This window comes from Amphibalanus amphitrite, unplaced genomic scaffold (assembly GCF_019059575.1).
Source record: "Amphibalanus amphitrite isolate SeventyFive unplaced genomic scaffold, NRLGWU_Aamphi_draft 000357F_arrow, whole genome shotgun sequence".
NCBI lineage: Eukaryota > Metazoa > Arthropoda > Thecostraca > Balanomorpha > Balanidae > Amphibalanus > Amphibalanus amphitrite.
This window is the reverse complement of record NW_024881851.1, coordinates 358759-381528: the sequence shown is the minus strand read 5'-3', so window position 1 is coordinate 381528 and position 22770 is coordinate 358759. Positions and strand designations below refer to the sequence as shown.

Genomic DNA, 22770 nt, shown 5'->3' with positions numbered 1-22770 from the left:
GGAACAATGAGCAAAAAGCATCCGGCCACCGAGACGGGCGTCGCATCACGTCAGAGAACCCGTGCCCGCCTGGTGGAGACCAGCCAACCGGATAATCGGGGTCAGCGAGACAAAAATGGGACGATGGAGCATCCTGGGGAACACGACCATTGATCACCGCCAGTCAACAGCTCACTGTCAGCACAAACATTGAAAAACAACGAAAACACGGTGGAGATATTATACGAGACTTCCGAATGGGCTAAATACAAATTGAGTGCGCGTTGGCAACGTCCGTATGAACACTTCTCACAAGGTTATACGATTTACAGTCAATTAAATATTGGAGACAGTAGACCGTAGACACTGCTTCAGACACGTCTGTTTATGTCCATTTAGAATATTGTCTGGGTGGAGACTTATCAAGCATTTGAACCCCATTAATTAAGACAAAGAACGTCTCCTGTTTCATTCAATGACATTCTTCACTTTCCTGTTATTATTTTTGTCATATTGCAGCGTGCCAGCGGACATGCTGCCGATTGCTTATTCCTCTGATTACCCAAGGTTTGGGAGCCCACACTGAGCGAATAGATCGATTTCCATTAATCCAGGAGGCACTCTAAACAGGCACTGCCAGTTACCCTTTAAAAGCATTGCCGTTTTAATAGCAATGCAAATTTTATCTAATTCAAGTTCCTAGTAGTATAGGCGTTGCATCGGCTAGACTTCTTATGACTTCTACAAAATGTTCGATTACGTTATTTATTATGTTTGACCAAAGAACCAAGTGTATCTACACTGGTCACACAACACAACGTATGTTCACTCAGTAAAACCCACTTCCTCGTGGCTATACAGTCGAGATAAAAACGCAGGAAGAATACAAGATAATGAATCCGAAAGAATGATCAGGTATGGGAGGCATGATTCCAAAGTGGGGAACGATAAAAGTGTGCCGGGGATGGAGGCTGGAGGGTGGAGACAGCAGCCAGGAGGCGGGTCAGTCGAACCCTGTTCAATTGGCACGGGGACCTAGTAATCATGGCCAAGCGTCCAAGGGAGCAGACATGTGCATGGATCCGAGCGATGGATCTATAATCCCAGTGGATCTCGAAGCAAACTGCAGGTTAGGATCTATGATCTCATCGGATCCGGCGTGAAAAATTTACCTTGGATCTATGATCTCATACGATCTGACGATAAACCAAGAACATGGATCTATGTTCTGAGGGGATCCCACCATGCACAACATTTGAAACCATATTTAAAAGGGTTTCTATGTCAAAAAGTGCTACAAAACTATGGATTATGACGTGCAATCACATAAAATCACTACAACAGAACGTTTATGAGTTGCAACAAGTATTTTGGAGGATTTCTGTGTTGACAACACATAAGTGAGGATCTATGATCCCCCTGGATCTCAAGCAAAAAATGAGACTCGGATCTGTGATCCCTATGGATCTCTCGAAAAATTAGAGAGCTGGATCTATGATCCCGTCGGATCAGAGATCAGGATACGTTGGATCAGATCCGAGATCCATTTTCTCGGATCCATGCACATGTCTGCAAGGGAGGTATGTAGTTTTGGGGCTGATAATATCACCAATAACAAGAAGTCTGTTCCGGTAAGAAGGGGTTAATTAATGACGTTAATACATAACTAACAAGTCATGTAGTCATGACATAACTAACAAGCTACGAACTGATGGACACGTGCAACGAGCAAACAAATGGAATTCAGTCATAGATAATATACCTTTAATATTACGTATCAATGACTTTCCAATGAAAACAGGATGACTGACAAAATCCAGTCAAACTGATTTCGTTTATGACGGCTCAGAATAAAAACCACCAAATATATTCAAAGACTTTATCGTTATGAACATGTTCACGCTGTTGGTCAGGTAATGTATGCGGAATCCGAAGGGGACGTTTAGAAACATGCATTTGGATTTGCATCTACTAATAGAGAGAAATATAGGTCATTTAGGCATGAGGCAAAATACACAAAATGATGTATCAAAGATAACATTATTATTTTACATCTGTTAGCTAGGTGCTCTAAAAATGTTATTATCTCGTGAAATCTAACCAACTCCAGGTTTCACAAACAGTCTATTGGTATTCCAATTCCGTTACCCGTACCACAGCCAGTTATTGAGCTGATTGACATCTGATGACCGACTAAGAATGGTTTGATTCCGAGCCGTCTAAAACGGAATCGGTTCAGGGATTAACATCAAGCACAAGCTTGTTCAGCATGCAAATATCGCAACATAGGGAGCTTCACTGCCCGTTCCAGCATCAGACCCGCCTAATTGACGCAGCTGAGCTACCCAACAACGAGTTCATTAACACGCCATTCGTTGCGCCGTATAGAGAGCGCACCCGGGCGAGCGTTTTTTCCCATTCATGTCGGCTTTATTACCCTGCAGACATGGCCGGAGGCTTTTGGAGGTTACCATCGCACAGTGATGCAAATGGGGTTCACGAGTGGCCATAAATACGAAAAAGGCCCAAAATTCAAGTTCACTTAATCGAATAAATCGTAATATGGTCAGTCAGGCAAATGTTTGGGGTGTCTGAAAAAGTATGATTTTAATGTTTTTGTCAAAACCGGCCTCGTGTAGGATTGTCAGAAGACGAGACATTTTCGATGTCGTAAAATGACTGTCAGGTACTTGAAATTCAAGTGCCGCTAGCGTGCGTTCATGTCATGCATACTGCAAAAATTATACATGAAAATGATCCCCGAAACCTGCTGCTTCTAATGCCACGTCATAAAAACCCGTATCTATTTTGGTTCGGCGGTGAGCTAACTATTTGTAATCATGTTGCAACCGCAGTTTTTTACCAAAAATATTTGCTTTCAATTCACCTACAGCACTTCATACAGTGTGTGCCCGTTAGTGCACCATATCATAGCATTCCCTAATCATTTCTGAGTCGCATCGTGAAAGAATGAAGGCGCTAGCACAGGGCTGACCGGCGCTACAGAAGTTTTCGTCCGGCACAGTCGGGTGCCGCGGCGCAGCAGGCGGCCCGGGCGGCGCGCCCACTGCGGCACCAGACCACCCGGACAAAAAGCTCTGTAGCGCCGGTCAGCCCTGTGCTAGCGCCTTAATTCTTTCACGATGCGACTCAGAAATGATTAGGGAAGGCTATGGTATGGTGGACTAATGGGCACACACTGTGTTAAGTGCTGTAGGTGAAACGAAAGCATTTTTTACTTAGTAAAAAACTGCGATTGCAACATGATGATAAATAGTCAGATTACCGCCAAAGCGAATGAGATACGGCTTTTTGTGACCCGGCATTAGAAGCAGAAGGCTTTGGGGATCATTTCCATGCATAATTTTTTCAATTTGTACGAAATGAACGCAAACCAGCGGCGTTTGAACTTGCGAGTGTCTGACCGTCATTTTACGACCTAGAAAATGTCACGACTTCTGACGATTATACACGAGGCCGGTTTTGACAAAAAACATGAAAACCATGTGATTTCAGATGCCCCAAACATTTGTCTACTCGGCCATATCGCAATTAACTCGATTTGGTAAACTTGACTTTTGGGTATTTATGGCCACTCGTGAACCCCATTTGCATCACTGTGCATCGGGATAACATTGCACACGGGACAGTTGGCAGTGGCACAAGACGACCATAAAAACCTTCGCATATCGGAGTTTTGAATGATTACACCATGCTCGGGACTTGAAAATGGTAAAATAAGGCACACATTTTCCAAGTCTCACTTGTAGGTGCACTCATGCATCCCGGATTTTCCACCAGTATAACGCCTTTTGGGGCGACTAACGGAGCGAGCGAGAGGGTGGGCCTTGCACGTGCGAAATTGCGAGGCGGTACCTCCAACTGACTTGTGCACAGCACCCTACTAACCGGTCTCTAACGATGTGCCAAATTTGAGCACAATCGGCCCAGCCGTTCTCGAGATCTGGAAGCGGCACCCTGCACGTGCGCACGTGCAAAATGGGTCCCAACTGACTTGTGCACGGCACTTTTCTATCCGGTCCCTAGCCACGTACCAAATTTGGGCGCAATCGGTCCAGCCGTTCTCGAGATCTGTAATCGACCCCTGCACGTGCGCACGTGCAGCAGCACCCCAACTGTGGCACATGGATATGCATTGCATAGTGGGTGCCTACCTACATGCCAACTGTCAGCGCAATCGGCCCAGCAGTTACCGAGATATTGCAACAATTACAAAAGTGACACCTCTTCGTTTTGCACGTGGCACGTGCATAAGGGGTCACCCACATGCATCGGGAATAGTCCAATACTTGGTAGAAGGAATGAAGCTACCCTACAAAAATTACCGCGTGTAAATCGGTCAAGTGGTTGCTGAGATATAAGCGTCGCAGAATCGTGACCACGGCCGGCCGGCCGGCCGGCCGCTCATACTCAGAAATTTCCGTTATTCTACGTAAGACTCCGCTCGCTTCGCTCGCTCCGTAATTAGGTGGGGTGCTCACTTGTGTAACACCCGAAAGGTCGTCAAAATCGTCTGGCCGATTATAAATATTTGGACGCATTACGCAGTTTGAGTTATATGACGGGCCACGCCCATAGTACAGCGTATGCTCAATTGGTAGCAACTTAAGTAGCTCGAATTCGTCGCACTTGGACCACATGACACGCACGAACTACGCAGTCGTCACAATCCACAGACAGGCAGCTCCAGCAGCACAGCCCTCGCAATCACGTCTTCCTTCTCGCTCCGCCGCTGATCATCGTGCTACACACTCCATCCAGTCCAAACCACACACAGCGTTCCTCCCCAATAACACTCGCTTCCCACCCTTACCCAGCATATTTACATACACTGTGGTCTAGCACAGCCCCCGAGCACGGCGTTCACTTCATGCCGCTCTTCCCTCGCTGACAATGCCAAACCTAAAAGTGGGTAAACAATTACCTCGTGGTTTTGCCACCCTTGTAACTACCATGAGGTAATTGCACTTTCCCTCGTTGCATTTTAATGATAAGGTCATTAACCCGCGACCTGGTGGGGGGGGGGGCTATTTTTTGCCCCCCCCCCCTCCAGACTTTTCAATATATCTCCAGAACCGCTGCGCCGATCGTCACCAAACTTTCAGTACCCTCCCGGACATCAATTTTACACATTGTGACCAAAAATTTTTTCCAAAGGCTATGATAGGTTGGCCGGAAATGACGTCAGAGTGACGTCATGTTCTGCCGTTTTCGACCCAAAAAAGGGTTTCGCGGGAAGAGCTGTCAGGCCTATAGCTTTGCAAATACAGAAAAATGATAAAGACATAAAAGCTGTAGAATTGACAGGGCTACACAACTGCTATCTCGGATTTTTGAAATTTTTGGATTTTGAACCCCAAAAATCAAAAAATAATTTTTATGGATATAATAATCGAAAAATCCAAAAAGTTTTTTGAATTTCGCAAAAACCGGAATATATGTGATAGTCCTTACCGCCTTCCATCCACATACCAAATTTGAGATTGATACCTCTTTTTTTGGCGAAGTTATAGCGAAAAAACTGTTCAAAATTGATGACGTCAAATTTTCAAACTCAATTTTTAGCAATTCTAGACCCCGTAGCGCAAAACAAAGACCACCATTAGACTCCCCGTGACGAGCTGCATCGAATCAATACCCATTTTATGCAAAACTATCAACTTTAAAATTTGACCTTTTTGGCCTGACCTTGACCTGACCTTGACCTGAACTTCACCAGAAAGTGACCTAAGCCGTACCTGATAGTCTTGTAACCAGCACCATTGAGTTGGAAATGAAAAATTGGCCATAAAACATGCATCACACAACCTTTGTAAAGTTGGGCTCATGTGACCCGACCTGTGACCCTTGGTGACCTGACCTGTGACCTGACCTGGTATTGTCAGTGACCTCTAATAGCGACATATCTACTAGGCATCTGACGCCCTATCGCTGATTCTCGACAAAATGCGTTTTCCTCGGTGTTATAGCGCATTCCCTAGAAGACCCGTGAACGGTGAAACATTTCATCTTTGACCTGACCTGTGACGTCATCGGTGACCCCGAGGTCAATGAAATTTGGTTTCCCTCGACAAATTTGACAGGCCTTTCGAACGCCGTTTGAATTTTGCGGATCCGTCCAGTAGTTTCGGAGATACGAGGGGGGGGGGGCAAAAAATACCCCCCCCCCCCCACCAGGTCGCGTTATAAACAGACCCCACCAGGGCGCGGGTTAATAGGTACCTATGACCTGAACCAAAGCCACAATCATAAAATGGGTAAGTTATACGAATCTAAAATGTATTAATATCTTGGGCAGGAGCTGTAGATTGACACGATTTCATTTTTTTTTTTTTTACTGATAGCTTAGCTGGATTCGATCACATCATTATTTTGCAGGAGCCGGAGTACATCTAGGTAAAGAGTAAGACCGGTTTCAGGGGCCCATTCTTTAGGGGTTCAACTTTACCACCTCGAGTCATTCCATACCACAGTCTCTCAACACACTAGCAATCTTGTCACCCTTACAGGACTGCCCCAATTACGAAATTCGCAATTCACGAAAAACCTCGGGGGGGGGGGGAGGGGGAGGGCAGATATCTGCCTCCTATCGGTGCGCGTCTTAAATAAGCACAATACATTCGAAATCTCCGTTTCAACGCCGACGCTTCATTAGGCCCCTCTGATTTATCCGACTATTCACGACGTCGGTTATGGTAATCTTATAACGTTGCAGCGGGTTATCCTCATTACGAATTTAATCATTCACACAATCCCTCCATCTCATTTAGGAGTATTCGGTAGGTACCGTTAAATTCTAGTTAGGGATTAAGGTATGACAGCAGGCAGCAGCGTTGAATATGAGCACTTGGAATGAAAGTAAAGACGAATTAGTGGACTACCCTCACCTATCGCACCTTGATTTGCCGGTTACTAGGCAGTAGGCACCACATTCAATAACAGGACAAGTTGTAAAAAAAAACATGTGTGTTACTCTCATTGGAGGATCCAGGGGGAGGGGGACATTGGGGCAAATGTCCCTCCCCCAGCGCCCGAAATCGACGAAAATTGCGGTTTTTCGGAAATAAAACGAAAACTAAACAACTTTTATGAGGAAGAGTTTGTTTTAAACTGCACAGCAGTGCGTAAGGAGTCGAAATCCGATGAGTTTTTGGAATTTGGAGAAATCTTTCTGAGGGTATGCCCATCCCCCCCCCCCCGCAGCGTCCAAGACCGCCTTTCTGGATCCATCAGTGGTTACTCTCCCGCGAGTAACATAAAACAAATAAACTATACCGAAGTTTTAAGGTCCCAGGTCAATCGGTTAACTTAACTGTCGCTTGCCAGACTAAGCAATGAAAGCGGACTACAGCAGAAGGTAGAAGACGGCCAACTACATGATACAGCCTCCTTGGGGGTCGTAACACAAAAATCTTAAATAAAGTAGAAAAGTAGACTTTAATGGTTGAACACTAAAAAATTCACTACGTGACACATGAATGTGATGTAAAAACCTGATATAATCTCAGTTGACCTATGATGACCCATAGACCTCTGGATGACCTTGACACATTGAAGCTAGATGTTTTCACAGATGCTCATCTGGAATTTGACGTCCTCTTTGCGCTTAACCCGCGCCCCACTGACGTTTGCGTATAACACTATAACACGCCCTGTTGGGGGGGGGGGGGGGGCTTCCTTACTCCGAAACTACTGGACCGATTGTCAAATTTCAAAAACTGAGCTCTTGAGAGCAATTGCCGTAGTTCATTTTTTTTTTTGCGTCGAAATCGGCCGAACGTGACGTCACTCTGACGTCATTTCCGGTCGACCTATATAGCAACGAAGTTCATATTTATTTTAACACGAGGTGTCAAATTGATGCAGCCCAAGGTACTGAAAGTTTCGCGTCGATATGTGTAGCAGAAGTTATTGCAGAAAAACGAGAGGGGGGCCTCCGTGGGGCGCGGGTTAACACGCCCCATGCAGGAGGGTGTTTGTATACCCGGTGCCCCCTGCGGTTTTTAGCGAATAGTTAAAAAATGGCGGCGCCACATTATCTTACATCTTTTCTGCAAATTTAGTAAAAATTTCAAACCCGTGTCATTCATTGTCAGGTCACCAAGTCACGTCAAGTGACCTCACCTCAGAGTAAATTCCAATGCTTGGTCATAGCTACAACGACCGACGGATCGCTTTGAAACTTTCAGCAATTGATAGGGACAACAGTATGCATAAAATGTATGGCTCTGGTTTTTGATATAGATGACCGAAGGTCCGGTCAATTTTGCAAACCTCCATTTTAAGTCAAATGGAGAAAATTGAAATGCGCCTCTTTTGGACGAATGTCACACTAAACACTCTGAAACATCTGGTTACAGGTAACCATTAATCATTGAATAAAATAATTGTACTCGCGATCCCTCTTCTTGCACCTGAAGTCATTTCATGTCACGAAAGGTATCCGAGAACTTTATGCTAATATCTAATTTTGATAGAGGCATGATAGAGCGAGAAAACCCCCTTAGATGTGTTCAGGTCGACGATACGATTCGAATGGTATTCAACACGACCTTTTCCGGTCAGTCATGACCTTGACCTGAGATCAGCTTTTTAAGCTGACCTTTTAAGGTCAACTGTTCATTAGGCACGTATCGATTAGAAGAGCACGATGCCGTTGAAAGTAATTTTGTACAAGTTATGAGTCAAAAGTCATTGTAGGAACACTTTCCACAAAAAAACATCAATTTTGATTTTTTTTTTTTTTTGCTCTCTGCAGGCTATACCGTTGACCTTAGGTCAAATTTGAGTACATTACTCAGAAGGAGCGCTAAAAGGGCCATCCATCGCGGTTTTCCGCGCGCCGTAGCTCTATTGGTTCCCGAGTTATGCGACGCTTAAGGCCGCCCCACACTGGAACCCGCATGCGGGTTGCGAGTTTTTGGGTTTTGCGGTTTCTTCAAAATCAGATAATACAATCTAAGCTGAGTGACCCACAATACCATCTAACAAGCCAGTCTGCATATTTTTTGCTTGCAAGCGACCTTGCATCGCATTCCATAAGTTGGTTTTGAGTCAACTTTTGAGTTTCCTCGCTGCGAGGTCTGCGAGTTCTGCGAGGTTTGCGGGTTTTTCGTTGGAGTCGAATTTTGGCTCGTTGCGCTGGTATTGCGACTACCTATATGTAGGTTTCTGAAGGTGTACCGGCTTCACTGCATTTATGAAGTCACCATAAGGGAACGGTTTAATCACTCTATGAATTGGTATTATGCCCGCAAACTCAAAACCCGCAAACTCGCAACCCGCATGCGAGTTCCAGTGTGGGGCGGCCTTTAGTCGAAATTTGTCGATGTAGGCAAAATTTGACCTTTTAATAACCTGTGGTGACCTGACCTTCAAACTGACCTAAAAATGATCTTAGTCATTTCGTTATTATTTTTGACACTTTTTTCGAACGCCCTCTACCACGAATCGCTACGTGGCCCAGGAGGCGAGTTATAACGGAGGGGTGTTCGAACATTCCCCAGTAGGACGTAGAAATCCAGGAACCCCAGCGGAGTGCGGATTAACAGTGATCCATAAGCTCAAGATAGGAAGAATCGAAATACTCGTAAACGTCATGTTTACGAGTTGGAAAATATCAAGGTCAGGTGACCTTGATATTTTCCCCACTGCAAGTTGCAACTTTGTCTGGTGACGATTAAAGCCTTATCAATTGTCATTCATATGCGATAATAAAAAAGTGTCTATTGCCCTGCGTTGACCTCAGGTCAGGTCATTTTTATGACTTGTCCATTATTTACGAGCGGCAGCGACAGCGAGATCTCGAGAACAAAGCAAGATAGCGACAAGCGGTAAACGGTGCAGGGTACACACGGATAAGGTCTTCAATTTTTACCGAGGTCATTTTCAGGTCAGGTCAAAGATGACGTCACAGGGGAAAAAAGGTCAGACTACATATATATGAAGTTTTTCTCGAATAACATTCAAGGTATCCCAGCTAGGAACAAACAAATAGCACCATCGTGATCCTCTCGTCGATCCGCATCGAAACATATGTATGTTGAGCTCGAAAGGTCAAGGTCAAAAGTTGACCTGACCTTAGGTCATCGATATCGAAATTCAAAGCAAACTGGCGCTAGGCCAAAGCAAACACAATGGTGCCTGTTCCACGTCTCTTACTTTATTAGATCAAAAGGTACAGCCAAAACTATTTTGACTTCCTTTTTACCCCTGTGACGTCATCTTTGACCTGACCTGAAAATGACCTCAGTAAAAATTGTAGACCTTATCCGTGTGAATCCTGTACCGTTTACCGCTTGTCGCTATCTTGCTTTGTTCTCGAGATATCGCTGTCGCTCCCGCTCGTAATAATGGTCAGGTCATAAAAATGACCTGACCTGAGGTCAACGCAGGGCGATAGACACTTTTTTATTATTGCATATGAATAGAAATTGATAAGGCTTTTATCGTCATCAGGCAAAATTGCAACTTTCCGTGGGGAAAATATCAAGGTCACACTCCGAAAATAGGTCAAAAGATCACGTGATCAAAATTGTCAAAAATTGAAAATCCGCGATAGCCAAAATGTTTGTTGGTTGATTGTGCGTTGAGCCATATCAAGTTTTTGTCATATAAAACCAATAGTTTCTGAGTTAGGTATAGGCCGCCAAACATAGGGTTGCAGCGTGACCTCCAGGAATTGCCCGAGGCTATATCTCGGAAAACGTTGTTTGAAGAAACAAATCCTTGCCACAGCTGGCTTCCCCGCGCATCACAACTCATTAGACCAATTTTAAGCAAAGAAAAAATAAATAAATATGAGGGTGCAGGCACTTGCCGATTTGTCGTGAAACGCCCCATCTAGAACAGCTCTTTATCACACTATCCGACTAGGTTTTTACCGGCTGTAGTCATTTCAGGTCAAGCTAGGTCAAGGTCAATGATATGTGTTTGTAAGTCTGTGTATGTCTGTGTGTATACTGATATGTGCACAGATTGGTTTGTGTGTCCCAATTACATGAGATCATAATCTGAGAAGCTTTTACCAAAAATTCAGTCAAAACTTCATGAAAAGTAAATTTAGCAGGCCTAAAATGCAATGTTTTTATATGACCTAGGTTGACCTTGACCCTGACATCTGCACATCGTCGAATAACATGTTCCATGATAGGTGGGAGGTAAGACTAGCAAAAACATATCGAAATCAAGGTGTCAAAAGCTCACAAGACCCAAAGCTAACGCAAGACATTGAGTTTTGGTCATTTGGGTCATGACATGACCTGAAAAACAAGGTAATATCTCCGAAACCAAAAACCACAGAAACTTGAAAGAGGACGCTGATAAAGGATAGAGGAGCAGCTATACGTAAAATCAGGCTTCTAGCTTTAAAAATGCTTAGTGCAGAACAGAAAAAAAAAACTACCTGGGGGTGGCCCCCCCCCCCCCCAGGTGCGGGCGAGGGTTAACAAATCCAAAACGCCGTGTAACCAAGGTGAATCTATTAAGCAGGTTTTACTGTATACTCTTAGATCAATGAAAAGGTAAAAAAGAGATGACACCATATCACCATGGCAGAATGATTTATAGCGTCACCAAATTGCTTAACCCTATTCCGGGCGGGCTCTGAAAGGCTCGATTCTGGGCGGGGGGAGGCTTTTCGCCCCCCCCCCCCTTCATATCTCAAAAACCACACATCGGAGCGACAAACGGCAAACGGCGTTTGATAGGTCGCTTAAAGATCTACAACTTTTACATAAAACATTTTCGGGTCAGGTCAATATTGAGGTCACCAGAGGTCATCAACGATAAAATATTTTGGAATTAGTTACTTATGTAACTTTTGAATTAAGAAACAAAGAGACTTAAACTTAATACATTTTTTGTTGCTCTCGTCGAGGCGATTCGATTTAAGTATGCGATGACCTTCACAGGTCAATTTGAAATTTGACCCGAGGTCAAGGTAGGTCATTCACTAATGAGGTTGTGGGGTATGGTCATGGTGCATACCAAACGACGCGCCTTGACCAGGCGAGCATTTTGGTACCACTTACAAGCCTTTAGCACCATAATGTCGTGATTTATTGACACAAAACGATTTATGACGTCACATGACCTCCGATGAACGTTCCCGGTGCCCCTGTCAATAAGCGGCACCAGGATCATCACCGATGAGATAATCTTCCATAATACTGAAAGAATTGGGTGGTTTTGACTCGTTTACACCAAGCAGGAGGCATTCCAATATTTTCCCATAGGCTTGCAATGTAAAGGTCACAAGTCTGGGCTGACCTCAGGTCACAGATATAAAAATTATGAGATATACAAATTGCACATACTGGTATCCTAACTAAAACCTGAAGAGAAGAAATTGATCACTCAAAAACTCTAGCTCTGACGTGATTGCAAACTTTTCAGAGGTGGGGTCAACAAACCGCCTCTGGTGACCTGACCTGACCTGACCCGGCAACTTTTTTTCTGTAAAAATGTGCGCAATGAATGTTTAGAAAAGTCAACGAGTAGGTATGAGCTTTCAGTCTCGCGGCGTTTGGCAATGGCACAAGAAAAACCTGAGGGGGGGCCTTAAAGGCCCCCCGCCCAGAATAGGATTAAGCTGGTTCATGAGAAAAACAGTGCAGCAAGCAGTTGAACATTGTTGATTCACAGCCAGGGCTAGTGCTAAATCATTTTCTCCCGCATATTGCCAGAAGAGGTTATTAAGCTGACTGGGGTTTACAGGTGGGTCAATCACGGAATCATTTGCGCCTTTTACCGAAATACCGACAGAGTATCTGCAGGTTGACCCACAAACTTCTTTACCACACCTCTAGCTGATTTGTGTTCTGATACAGCTGGTGCCGGTGACAATGATATCAGCATATAAAATAGCATCTGCATGAACATGAGGTGAGGTGACCCTAATTCGGAATGGACCAGGGCAAATGGCACTGGCAGTCACATACAGCAAAGTACACCTTTTCGCGTTGTTCGATGGCCAATCGTCATAACCATTTCGGCATCAGTTTGGACAAGCGTCATTCAGAATAACCCATCGGCGATGTGCATCACTGTTAGACGGTCGGCAAAACAGGCTGGACTCCATTTAACCATTCTGCATAACTCTTTGTCATTGAGCACAATGTTCGTCATAGGCAAAACACTTTGTCAGATTGTCATAATGCTTCGACATTTAACAAAATGGTTAGTCGATGTGCAAAATTCATCGGTACTGTGCGTAAACAATGACTGTTTATTTAAAACTTTCGTCAATGATCAAAATGTCAATGATGTAGTGCTTATCTAGCCATATTCAATGTTTAACGTTAATCACGCATTCAGGGATGAGGCTTATGACAGTTCCAGCGCAAGTTGCAACCAATTAACCATTGAATTCCGAAAAAGGCAGCTATACCATAGCTACGAGGAGACTGCCGGCGCCATACCGAGTAGGCATGTAGATTCTTGAGCATCGGACTCCTAAACGCTTCGATACAAACCACGAAGTCGGCCGTCATTATCGCGTCACTGCCCGTGCGATGTCATGGGACAACGCCTCGGGCGGCCGCGCCGGTCGGACTCGCGAGGGAATGGCTGACAGATGGCAAGCCGGGCCCTGCCGGCCGGACACCTTGGTTTTGGGGGCGGGGCTGACTTATCCAGCCTGTTGCCTGTTCCTTGGTGTTTGAGGCGGGGTTAACTTATCCAGCCTGTTGCTCATTTGCCAGTCCATTCTTCAATCAGCCGATAACATGTCAGCTACGTCCATCTACATTCTACATTGTACCTATGGCGCTCATGAACGCTACCGATGTTTATGTAGATCAATGGTCTACGAGTTTCGCCACCTATGCCTCGCACTGCACTGTATAAACCCGGTCATATTTATACTTCTCTGTAAAGGGGCGATCTGTTTTTAGTTTTGACGAAATGTTATGAGGAATGCCGAAATTAGCATGGGGATGTTTTGGTGAACGACGAAGGGATATTAACGAAAGACGAAGCATTTATCCAAATCGTCAAAGGTTTTGCCGGAACTCAATCAGTTATGGCGAATAGCGAAGGTAATACCAACTGACGAACTGTGGAGTGGGATCAGCATTCCGTTTTGCCCATATGCTGAAGGTTTTGCCGGAATGCCTCTCACTGGCGCCACCTATGTGCTGATCGGACGAATGGGTTTTGCTGATTGGCCATCGAACAACGCAAAAAGGTGTAGTACTTTCCTTTGTTGTGTTTGCGTAAAAGCTAGAAACCGAAACCAACTGGGAGCTTCTAAAAGCCTCAGGGGAAAAACCATTCACCACGACAATCCCTAACACGGCGCTAATTAACGGCCTGACACTAAGCGGCGACAAATAACACATTGCACACACTATGTAGTTATCGACGCATAGGCGACAAATAACACATTGCACACACTAGTTATCGGCGCAGTCTAGGGATCCAGCGACATAGCCAGCAGTTGAAGACACCAATACGACACATGCGCGCGCTCGCGTGTTGCGATCGGTCGGCATCTACTCACCATGGGCTCGTCGGTGTTTTTCTGGAACTGCACGAGTCTCACACGCGTCACTGTGTCCGGGTCGACGTGTCCGTTGGCGGGCGGCAGTCCGTCGCCGCCGTTCAGATAGGGCAGCACTGGCGGCGGCGTGACGCGCACGGCCTCATCACTGTACACCTCTTGCGCCACCACGTCATGCGCCTGCAGCAACGCCTGCCGCACGCAGAGAGCGCACCCGTCAGACACGAGCCTATCGGACCCCACCCACCATAGACAGACCTACACACCAGACAGACTTACACGGCACAGACAGACAGACAGACCCACCAATCAAACAGAACCCCGCTCCTCAGACACAGCATAGACAGACCCAAACAGGACAGAAAACCCCCATCAGACTTGCCCTTCAGAGACAGAGAGTCACCAGACAGACCCACCAATATGCATTTGTGAAACACAAAGCGTATCTAAGCAATCCAGGTAAGCTTTTTTCAGTGAGTTCGATGTGAAGGGATTCATGTACAATTTAAAAGGCAAGATACTTGATAGGTAATCGAATCGAGCCAGGGGCATGCTCTCTGTTCACGCGATCGTAACATCCAGTCGCCAGCACAGGGCAGACCTCTGCCAGCCTATTCTCCAGGGACTTGATGTCGTTGCCACTTTGCGTATTGTGAGCCGAGATGCTATAATGCACTTACTGACCTAATGTGCACCGTGTCTGTCTGTAACAATGTTGTTACCGGCATTGCATATGTACATTGCTTATTATATCCTGCCTGTGCCTGCTGGGGTATGCACTACGCATGCGTTTTTGCTCGGAGTGTCTCTGTTCCCTGCACGGGAACTACACATACTCGTACTGCTCGACGAAAGGCAAGCAAAGCAGGATCAACAAGGTCATGCCAATTAGGGTCACCATCCCTCAACTAATACATTCTGCTCCAGTGGTGCTTCTTATTTTGTGATTCGTCTGTTTTGTGCATGAAATTTGCCAGGTAACGTATTTGAAATGCAAAAGCAAATACAAGCGACAACAAAATGGTAACACCAAGGAACAAGGAATGGCCTTGATTATAGGTTACATTTTCAAGGTGACCTCTCAAATTAACTGTTAGATAAAGTGAAAGATAACAAAGCGGAACGTTCCCATAAGATATTGTTGGGTCCCTCAGGAAGGTGCTAGGAATTTCGACAGCCGTTGTCTGCTGTCCTCATTCCTCACTCACGTCCCCAACGGCTGGAGTTATTTTGGCCGACGGCTCGACCCCCACGCCCCGGTTCGGGACGGTGGGGTGACGTGCCGCTGGGCGTACCTTGTTTCCGCGCCGGTGGCTGCCCCAGTCGTCGGCGTAGGAGCGCTGCGCGGCCGCCGCCGCCGCCCCGGCCACAGAATAGGGCTGCTGGTCGCGCTCCTCTGACGAGCTGGCGCTGCCCGCCCGGCCACCCGAGTAGGAGGCACACGCGCCGTACTCGCTCGCCTGCGAGTGGTAGCCGTGCGAGCCGTCCTCCTGCGAGCTCTGCACGCTGAAGCCGCGCCGCAGGGCGGGCGGGTGCGGCCGCCGCTCGGGTGCCGAGGCCGTGCTGCAGCGGTCCGAGCGCGGCGTGCCGCTGCGCTCCGACTCCGAGCGGAACAGCTCCAGCGGCTGAGAGCTGCAGCGGTTCAGCCGGCGCCCGGCCGGCCCCGTCCCAGCCGCCTCGGCCGGCTCGCCGCTGTAGCCCGAGCAGCCGTCAGCGACCCGGTGGCAGGGCGGCGCGCGGCAGCTGGGCTCTCCACAGCGCGCGGCGGCCGCCGCCGGCGGCGAGCGGTGGGACGCGACGCGCGGCAGGGTAGCGCACTGTTCCATGCCGTGCGGGATGCTGCGGCACCGCTCTGGCGGGTGGCCGGGGGGCTCGGCGGCGCAGCAGCGCTCCGAGAGCTGCGGGTTGGAGCGATGGTGCGGCGCGGAGCGCTCGAGACCGCGCGGCGGACGCGCCGGCGGCGGCGGGTACTGACCGTCCGAGCCGTACTCGTGATCGTAGCACGCCACACACTCGCGATACGGATACTCGGGCACCAACTGGGGGTATTGCGGATACACATGGTGATGGCACGCACTGCAGTAGCTGTCACACGAGTGGAGCATCTCGTAGGTGGGCTGCTGGTGCTGGTGGCTGTGCCCGGTCGCCGGATGCCGGTACTGGTCGGGCTCGAACCACTCGTGAGGCGGCTGCACCAGCTGCGGACCGTGCAGCTCGCACTGTGTGATGAACGCCCAGCGGCCGCGCGGCGCCGCGCTCAATGGCTCGTCGGCCATGGTGTCGCACCGATGACGTGGTTGGCGCGGAGGTACCGCGGCGCGCTGCGACACCACTGCGGCGGGCGCGGCCCGACTGGTGCGCCGCGCCGACCTCTGCAGAACGGCCGATCGATCGGCGCGCCAGCCGGCCGGCCAGCCGACACCTCTGGCCGACGGTGCGGCCCAGCCGAGACTGCCGCAGTCGACGGCCGACGACGCGCCGCCACCAATCGATGCTGCATTACCAACAGGCAGCGGTGCCACCCCCGCTCCTCCTCGGCCAGCCCAGCAGATAGCGTGGCACAACACCGCTACTGCACGCAGGCAGGTCGGGCCGCCCCAGCCTCCGGTGCGTCGGCCGCTGGCCACTGCGCCGCTGGCTGCCGCTGTGACGGCGGGTGCCGGCGGCGGCTCCGGCCCGCCGCTGTGGCGCAGAACCCACCGGCCGACGGTGATGGAGATCGGACAGAGCTCTCCGGCTCGCCACCTGGCCACCGCCGGTCCCAGCTGCTCGGGAAACGCGGGCTGACTGGCCGCCTGAAGGAGCGTTATGGGCCCAGCGGCCAGACCCGGGTTGGCGCGCAGTGCGGATGACGGCTCAGATGTGCAGGACGGCTGTCTGCAGTCCGACCGGCGCCACCCAGAGGCGCACCCAGTCAGCCGGCTCCACTGGGCCACACCGAGTCGGCCAACGACGCAAAACTTGGCCCTTCTGTTTGTTTGCTTGTTTATTTATTGATTCGTCGGGACTGAGTTTATTTGTGTTCGTTTATGTTTGTTAGAAAAATACGGGCACTTCCAGCACGTCATTAGGGGCTCCTTAAACCATTAACTCTGACCAGGTAGAGAAAAATAGCAATTGCAATACAATGCTCATACTCTAAAACAATGTTCCATTCTATGAATGATTAAAAGTGTGCTGGAACCGCTGGAACCAACAACATCGATGTAAGACAGAAACACGTTCCCTTGCTTTTGTCCCAACGGTGCCAAGCACGGAATCAAATTGTTTGAGAGTGCGACCATGGGTCAGGTTCATAAAACCTTCAGTTCAGTGAGAGACGAAGATATTTCGAAGTTCCAGAGCATTGGGTCCTGGTGGTATTCAGGTAAGCTGTATTAGAAATGTGACTACGAAATTTTCGTATAATGTACGAAGTATACCATGTCGGCGTAGTTAAAAAGGGCGTTATCCCGGGGTCTGGAGGTTCCATTCCCGATGCCGCCCGTCTCCCCGGGCTGCCGTCCCTCGCTGCTGCCGTAGCCCAGAGGGGAGGTCGGAGGTCGGAGGACGAGGGGAGGGGAGGAGGGTGTGAGGATAGGAGGACGAGGATCAAGGGCTCTCCTGTAAGTGGGCACAATGCCTGTCAGAGGGAACGATAAAAAAGTAATTGTGTATTGTATCCTGATAGATTGTGATCATTGCTGGAAGCACCACGCAGAAACAAGGATAAGCAGAAGGGATAGGCAACCTGGGCTCGACAACACGGGGCAGCGAACTTCCTCTAGGTTCATGCCTCACGGGGTCCCAGAGCGCATCCTTAGCCGCATCATTGTACTGGATTGAGGGTGGACAACTCTAACTATTACTGGTTATTACTGATGCAATGGCGAAATCCAGCAGGATAGTAGATTCAATAACTTTTTTTTTGTTTTTGTTTTACTAAAGCTTTTGGCGTATAAGCTGGCTGAACAGATTTTACTGAGGAGCCTGGGACGGCAGAAACTAGCTTAGACGTCTCAATGATCAAGTAAGTGGTTAAATCGATGGCAAACGAGTACTCGGAATTAGGTGAAGGCTTCCAGTTTAAAGGAATTTTTCTATCTCGTCGGTGGCCATGAACTGGTCTGGATAACAGCGCCGGCCTGCAGTCTGGCCTGGGGCGGCGGTCTTGGCAGCGAGCCGATTGGAGAGCGAGACGCCGCGGCCGCTGCGCAGTGGCCAGCATCGATCGGCCGTCCGGTCGGCCGGCGCGTCTCCCGCCGAGCACGGCCGAGCCGGCGGCCCTTATTGCGCGCCTCGGGTCGGTCTCCGCCGCCACCGGCGTCTCCACAGAGCCAAACGCTCCGCGGCCCGCGCACCATACAATTACAAATGGGTACGCCTCGGTGCTGGCGTTACTGCGCGGCTGTATCCAGCATCCACCCAGCCCCTGACCCCGACTGTCCAGCATCCGCTCAGTCCCTGTCTCCGACTGTCCACTCAGTCCCTGTCCCATATATCTACTCTGTCCTTGTCCACTCCGTCCCTGTCCCTTCTGTCCACTCTGGCTGTCCATTCTGTCCCTGTCTAACCACTCTGCCGGGTCCCTGTCCGCCGCTGTCCATTCTGTCCCTGTCCACCCTGTACCCATCTTTCCCCTCAGTCCTGTCCACTGAGCCGCTGAGACCCTGACCGTCCAGTCTGTCCACCTTTCCACGGCCGGTAGCTCGGCGTCGGCATCCGGCGGCGCCGACCGGAGCCGCGCCGCGCCGGAGCCGGAGCCGGCCTCCGTGCTCTCTCTCTCTGGTCGATAGCGGCGCCCGTCCCCGCTACTCCCACGGAGATGAGCCATGGCGACCCCAGCATGCACTGACGACCGGACGCCGGTGGCGACCGCGGCCGTTCAGAGGAAGGTCGGGATAGGGAACGGCAGGCCAGGTAGACGGCCATATTTCCACGAAATGAGTTACGACCTCGGAAAACAAAGGCAGAATTTCGCGCTTCACCAAATCGAACCAGGGCCACTGTGCAAAAATTGGAAAATGACGAAGGTATGAACATAACATTATACAGAATAATGTTAAGATTAGGGAAGTGCGTTGCAGCACAAGATGGTCCATCCAAGGTCCTATATGACCTCCATTGCAATATGAAAATCCATTATTAAATAACTACAATTCATCGCCTACTAATATAATCGGTATAGCGACGCAACTACCGGACGTGGTCATTTAAAGAGATGTGAATAGTTTGTCCCATGCTAAAAGTTCGTCCATTTATAAGAAGAAAAGAATGCCTATCGTAACTTATATACAGCATACAAAGCAAGTAAACCCAACCAGTGCACCGAGGGTTTTAAGATAAACATAAAACCAACCTGCAGCATAAATTCCCTTCCATGCACTGGCATATCATTGGGTTGGACTGCACCGAAGCATAAAATGTCTGGGCAACTTAAGAAATTGAGCTTCCTGTTATTGTTGGGGAAGTTGCTGTTCGCTGTCAAGTTGCTGCTGACTGATGAAGAGTTCTGCTGATACGCATAACTGCAGGTTGTTTCGAATTAGATCAGCATTTTCCCAGAGAGCTAGAGAAGACCCAATGGATTGTCCAAATCACCGACCATGAAGCTTGTTCGTGCAAAAAGCTTGACGGGGCAGTATGCATGGGACGCCGATTTTGACGTTTTGCTGAATGAATCGCGACGCTGACAGTGCAGCTGGGTATTCCGGTATCCAATTCGCTGAAGCAATAGTTCACTGTCAACCAAAATTATTGCCTGCAAAGGAAAAATCCTTCTTTGATGCTCCAATTCTTCCAAACATCACAAGACTAGACCGTGCCGTGCTGTGCGGAGGGACGTCGGATGGGGTTGATGGAAGGTCGAGTTAGTGGCTTGTGTCCATTTCCAGTATAGTCGAAGCCGCTACTTTGAAGAATTGAATTGACACTTTTTCATCCCATGAGCAGAGCTTAGGACTTTCAACAAAAATTGCCTGTCGAAGACCATTTCGCAAATCATTGTGCATAATCGTTTAGTATTGGCTAACCGTCGCGTCGGCTGACTGGTCAAGCATTATCGTTTGGTGTCTAACAATGGGCGACTCTGTGAGGGAGACGGCACCAAATTCATTGGAATAATTTTGCATGGTTTGCCCAGGAATGTACATTGAAAGCTTTGCCTAACGAAATACCTTTTTTTCGTTGATAAGCCCTGGAAACTATCTGTTACTTGAAAATTACGTACGTGGAACGGATGTGGATATGTGCACAAAATATGACGCACCACATATTGAGGCGATACTATATAAAACAACACATATCATGCCTACATTCTCGCTACCAGACACGGTCGAAAACGCATGCCTTACCTTCATGTGCGGCCGACAGAGGATCTCCTTGAGCTCGAGTATGTCGGCCAGGTCGGCAGTGTGCTCCGAGTCGCGGAGCACATCCAGCGCGTCCCGCCAGCGGGCCACCGCCTCGCTGGTGGGCGCCGGCGCCGAGCCCAGCTGACGGGACGTCACCCGGTCGTACAGCTGGGGGAGCAGCGGCGGGAGGGGAGGTCAGGGGTCGTACAGCTGGAGGGCAGCGGGAGGGGCAGGTCAGGCGCCGAGCCCAGCTGACGGGACGTCACACGGTCGTACAGCTGAGGACAGCGGGAGGGGAGGTTAGAGGTCGTACAGCTGGAGGGCAGCGGCGGGAGGGGAGGTCAGGGGGAGCAGCGGCGGGAGGGGAGGTCAGGCGCCGGCGCCGAGCCCAGCTGACGGGACGTCACCCGGTCGTACAGCTGGGAACAGCGGGAGGGGAGGTCAGGGGTCGTACAGCTGGGGAACAGCGGCAGGCGGGGGTCAGAGGTCGTACAGCTGGGGGACAGCGGCGGGAGGGGAGGTCAGAGGTCATACAGCTGGGGGACAGCGGCAGGCGAGATGGGTTCGAGGTCGTACAGCTGGGGACAGCGGTTAACGGGACCGGTCAGGGGTCGCCCACCACAGACGGAGAACAGCGGCGGGAGGGGAGGTCAGAGGTTGTACTCGTACAGCTGGGGGACAGCGGCGGGAGGGGAGGTGAGGGGTCGCACACCACCGACGGACAGGACAGGGGTAAAAGTGGCCCATCCTGACCGCAGAGGGCGGGGAGATACTAACGATCGTCCACTGCGGCCAGGAAGGTGAAAGATGGTCACGACGGCTAGACAGGGCATGAGCGGTCAAGGATGATATCACACCATCACGGTCAGGGAAGGCAGAAGACGGTCAGCGATGGGCGTGAGCACCATCGAGATTGCCTGTTTCTGGATTAAGTGCCGACAGCGCCAACAGAAGAAGATTTGAACTCATCGCAAACCCTTGTTTGATTGCTTGTTTGCGTTAACCCGCTGGTGTTGTGATCGAAGAGTCGACTGCTCTGCGCCGTGCGCCAGGGCGTGCTGCGGCAGTTGGCCCGGCACAAGGGACTCAGGTGCAGATGGCCACACGAACTCACCCTCGGCGGGCGATGGCCGTAAGTCCCAGTACCGTCGGCCCTCTGGGGCTGGTGGCGCCACCGGGCGCGCGCCGCGCCGCACAGCGCCCCCTGGGCGGCGGGTGCGGGCCGCGGCCGGCCGCCCAGCGCCCGGCACAGGCAGCAGACGGGCGGCGGCGGCGGTACCGGGCAGCTGCAGAACAACTCCGTCTGACTGGCCTTGTCCACCACGGCCGGACATCGCAGCACGGGACCGCTCATCGCTGGACACACATCCTCAGCGCTCACCACGAGCCCCGAGATCGAGTGGCGGAACACCGACCACCACCAGTTCAGGCAGACCCGGCAGACGTCTTAATATCCAGTTCAACGGCGGCCAACTCGTGCTCGTGTTATCAATGTAACGCGCAGTCACCTTCACAACGCAAGTGGTGACCATGACTTCTCAGAACAGTTTCGTAGAGATGTTCACTTTTTCAACACCGTCAAAATGGCTCGCAAAAATGAAAGAAAATTTTTTAAAAGAGCGAACAAAACTCAAAAGCAAGTGCAAATATTCAGCGCTATATTATGTAAATGTTTCGGTATGTGTATTCAAGACTGTAAGAAATGTCCAACAGACAATGCCATTGGTCGGCATCGACCGCTCGACACTGGTTAGTGCATTATTTCGCCCCAGTCCAAACTCTGGGTATTGATTGATGACACTACTCTTCCACGTAACAGCAAACTGTAGACGTTCCAAAACTTCAATTTGATTTTAGGATATTTCACTCACTTAAGCGCAGGCAAGTCAAGTCAACATGAAATCAAAGCGAAATATTCCTCTTTGAGCAACTATG

The 22770-nt window shown here is 49.4% G+C and overlaps 1 protein-coding gene across 11 annotated transcripts in view; it reads right to left on the bottom strand.

Annotated features, from left to right (window-relative positions):
• Positions 1-22770, bottom strand: part of LOC122389401 (peripheral plasma membrane protein CASK-like) — a 55734-nt gene that overhangs the window by 22938 nt on the left and 10026 nt on the right. For all 11 annotated transcript variants that reach the window (XM_043381382.1, XM_043381377.1, XM_043381380.1 and 8 more), the window contains 2 exons: positions 20836-21003; positions 14504-14695 (listed from right to left, as the gene is read on the bottom strand). In XM_043381382.1, coding sequence (XP_043237317.1) covers positions 14504-14695; positions 20836-21003 — 360 coding nt within the window. The remainder of the gene's footprint in view (positions 1-14503; positions 14696-20835; positions 21004-22770) is intronic.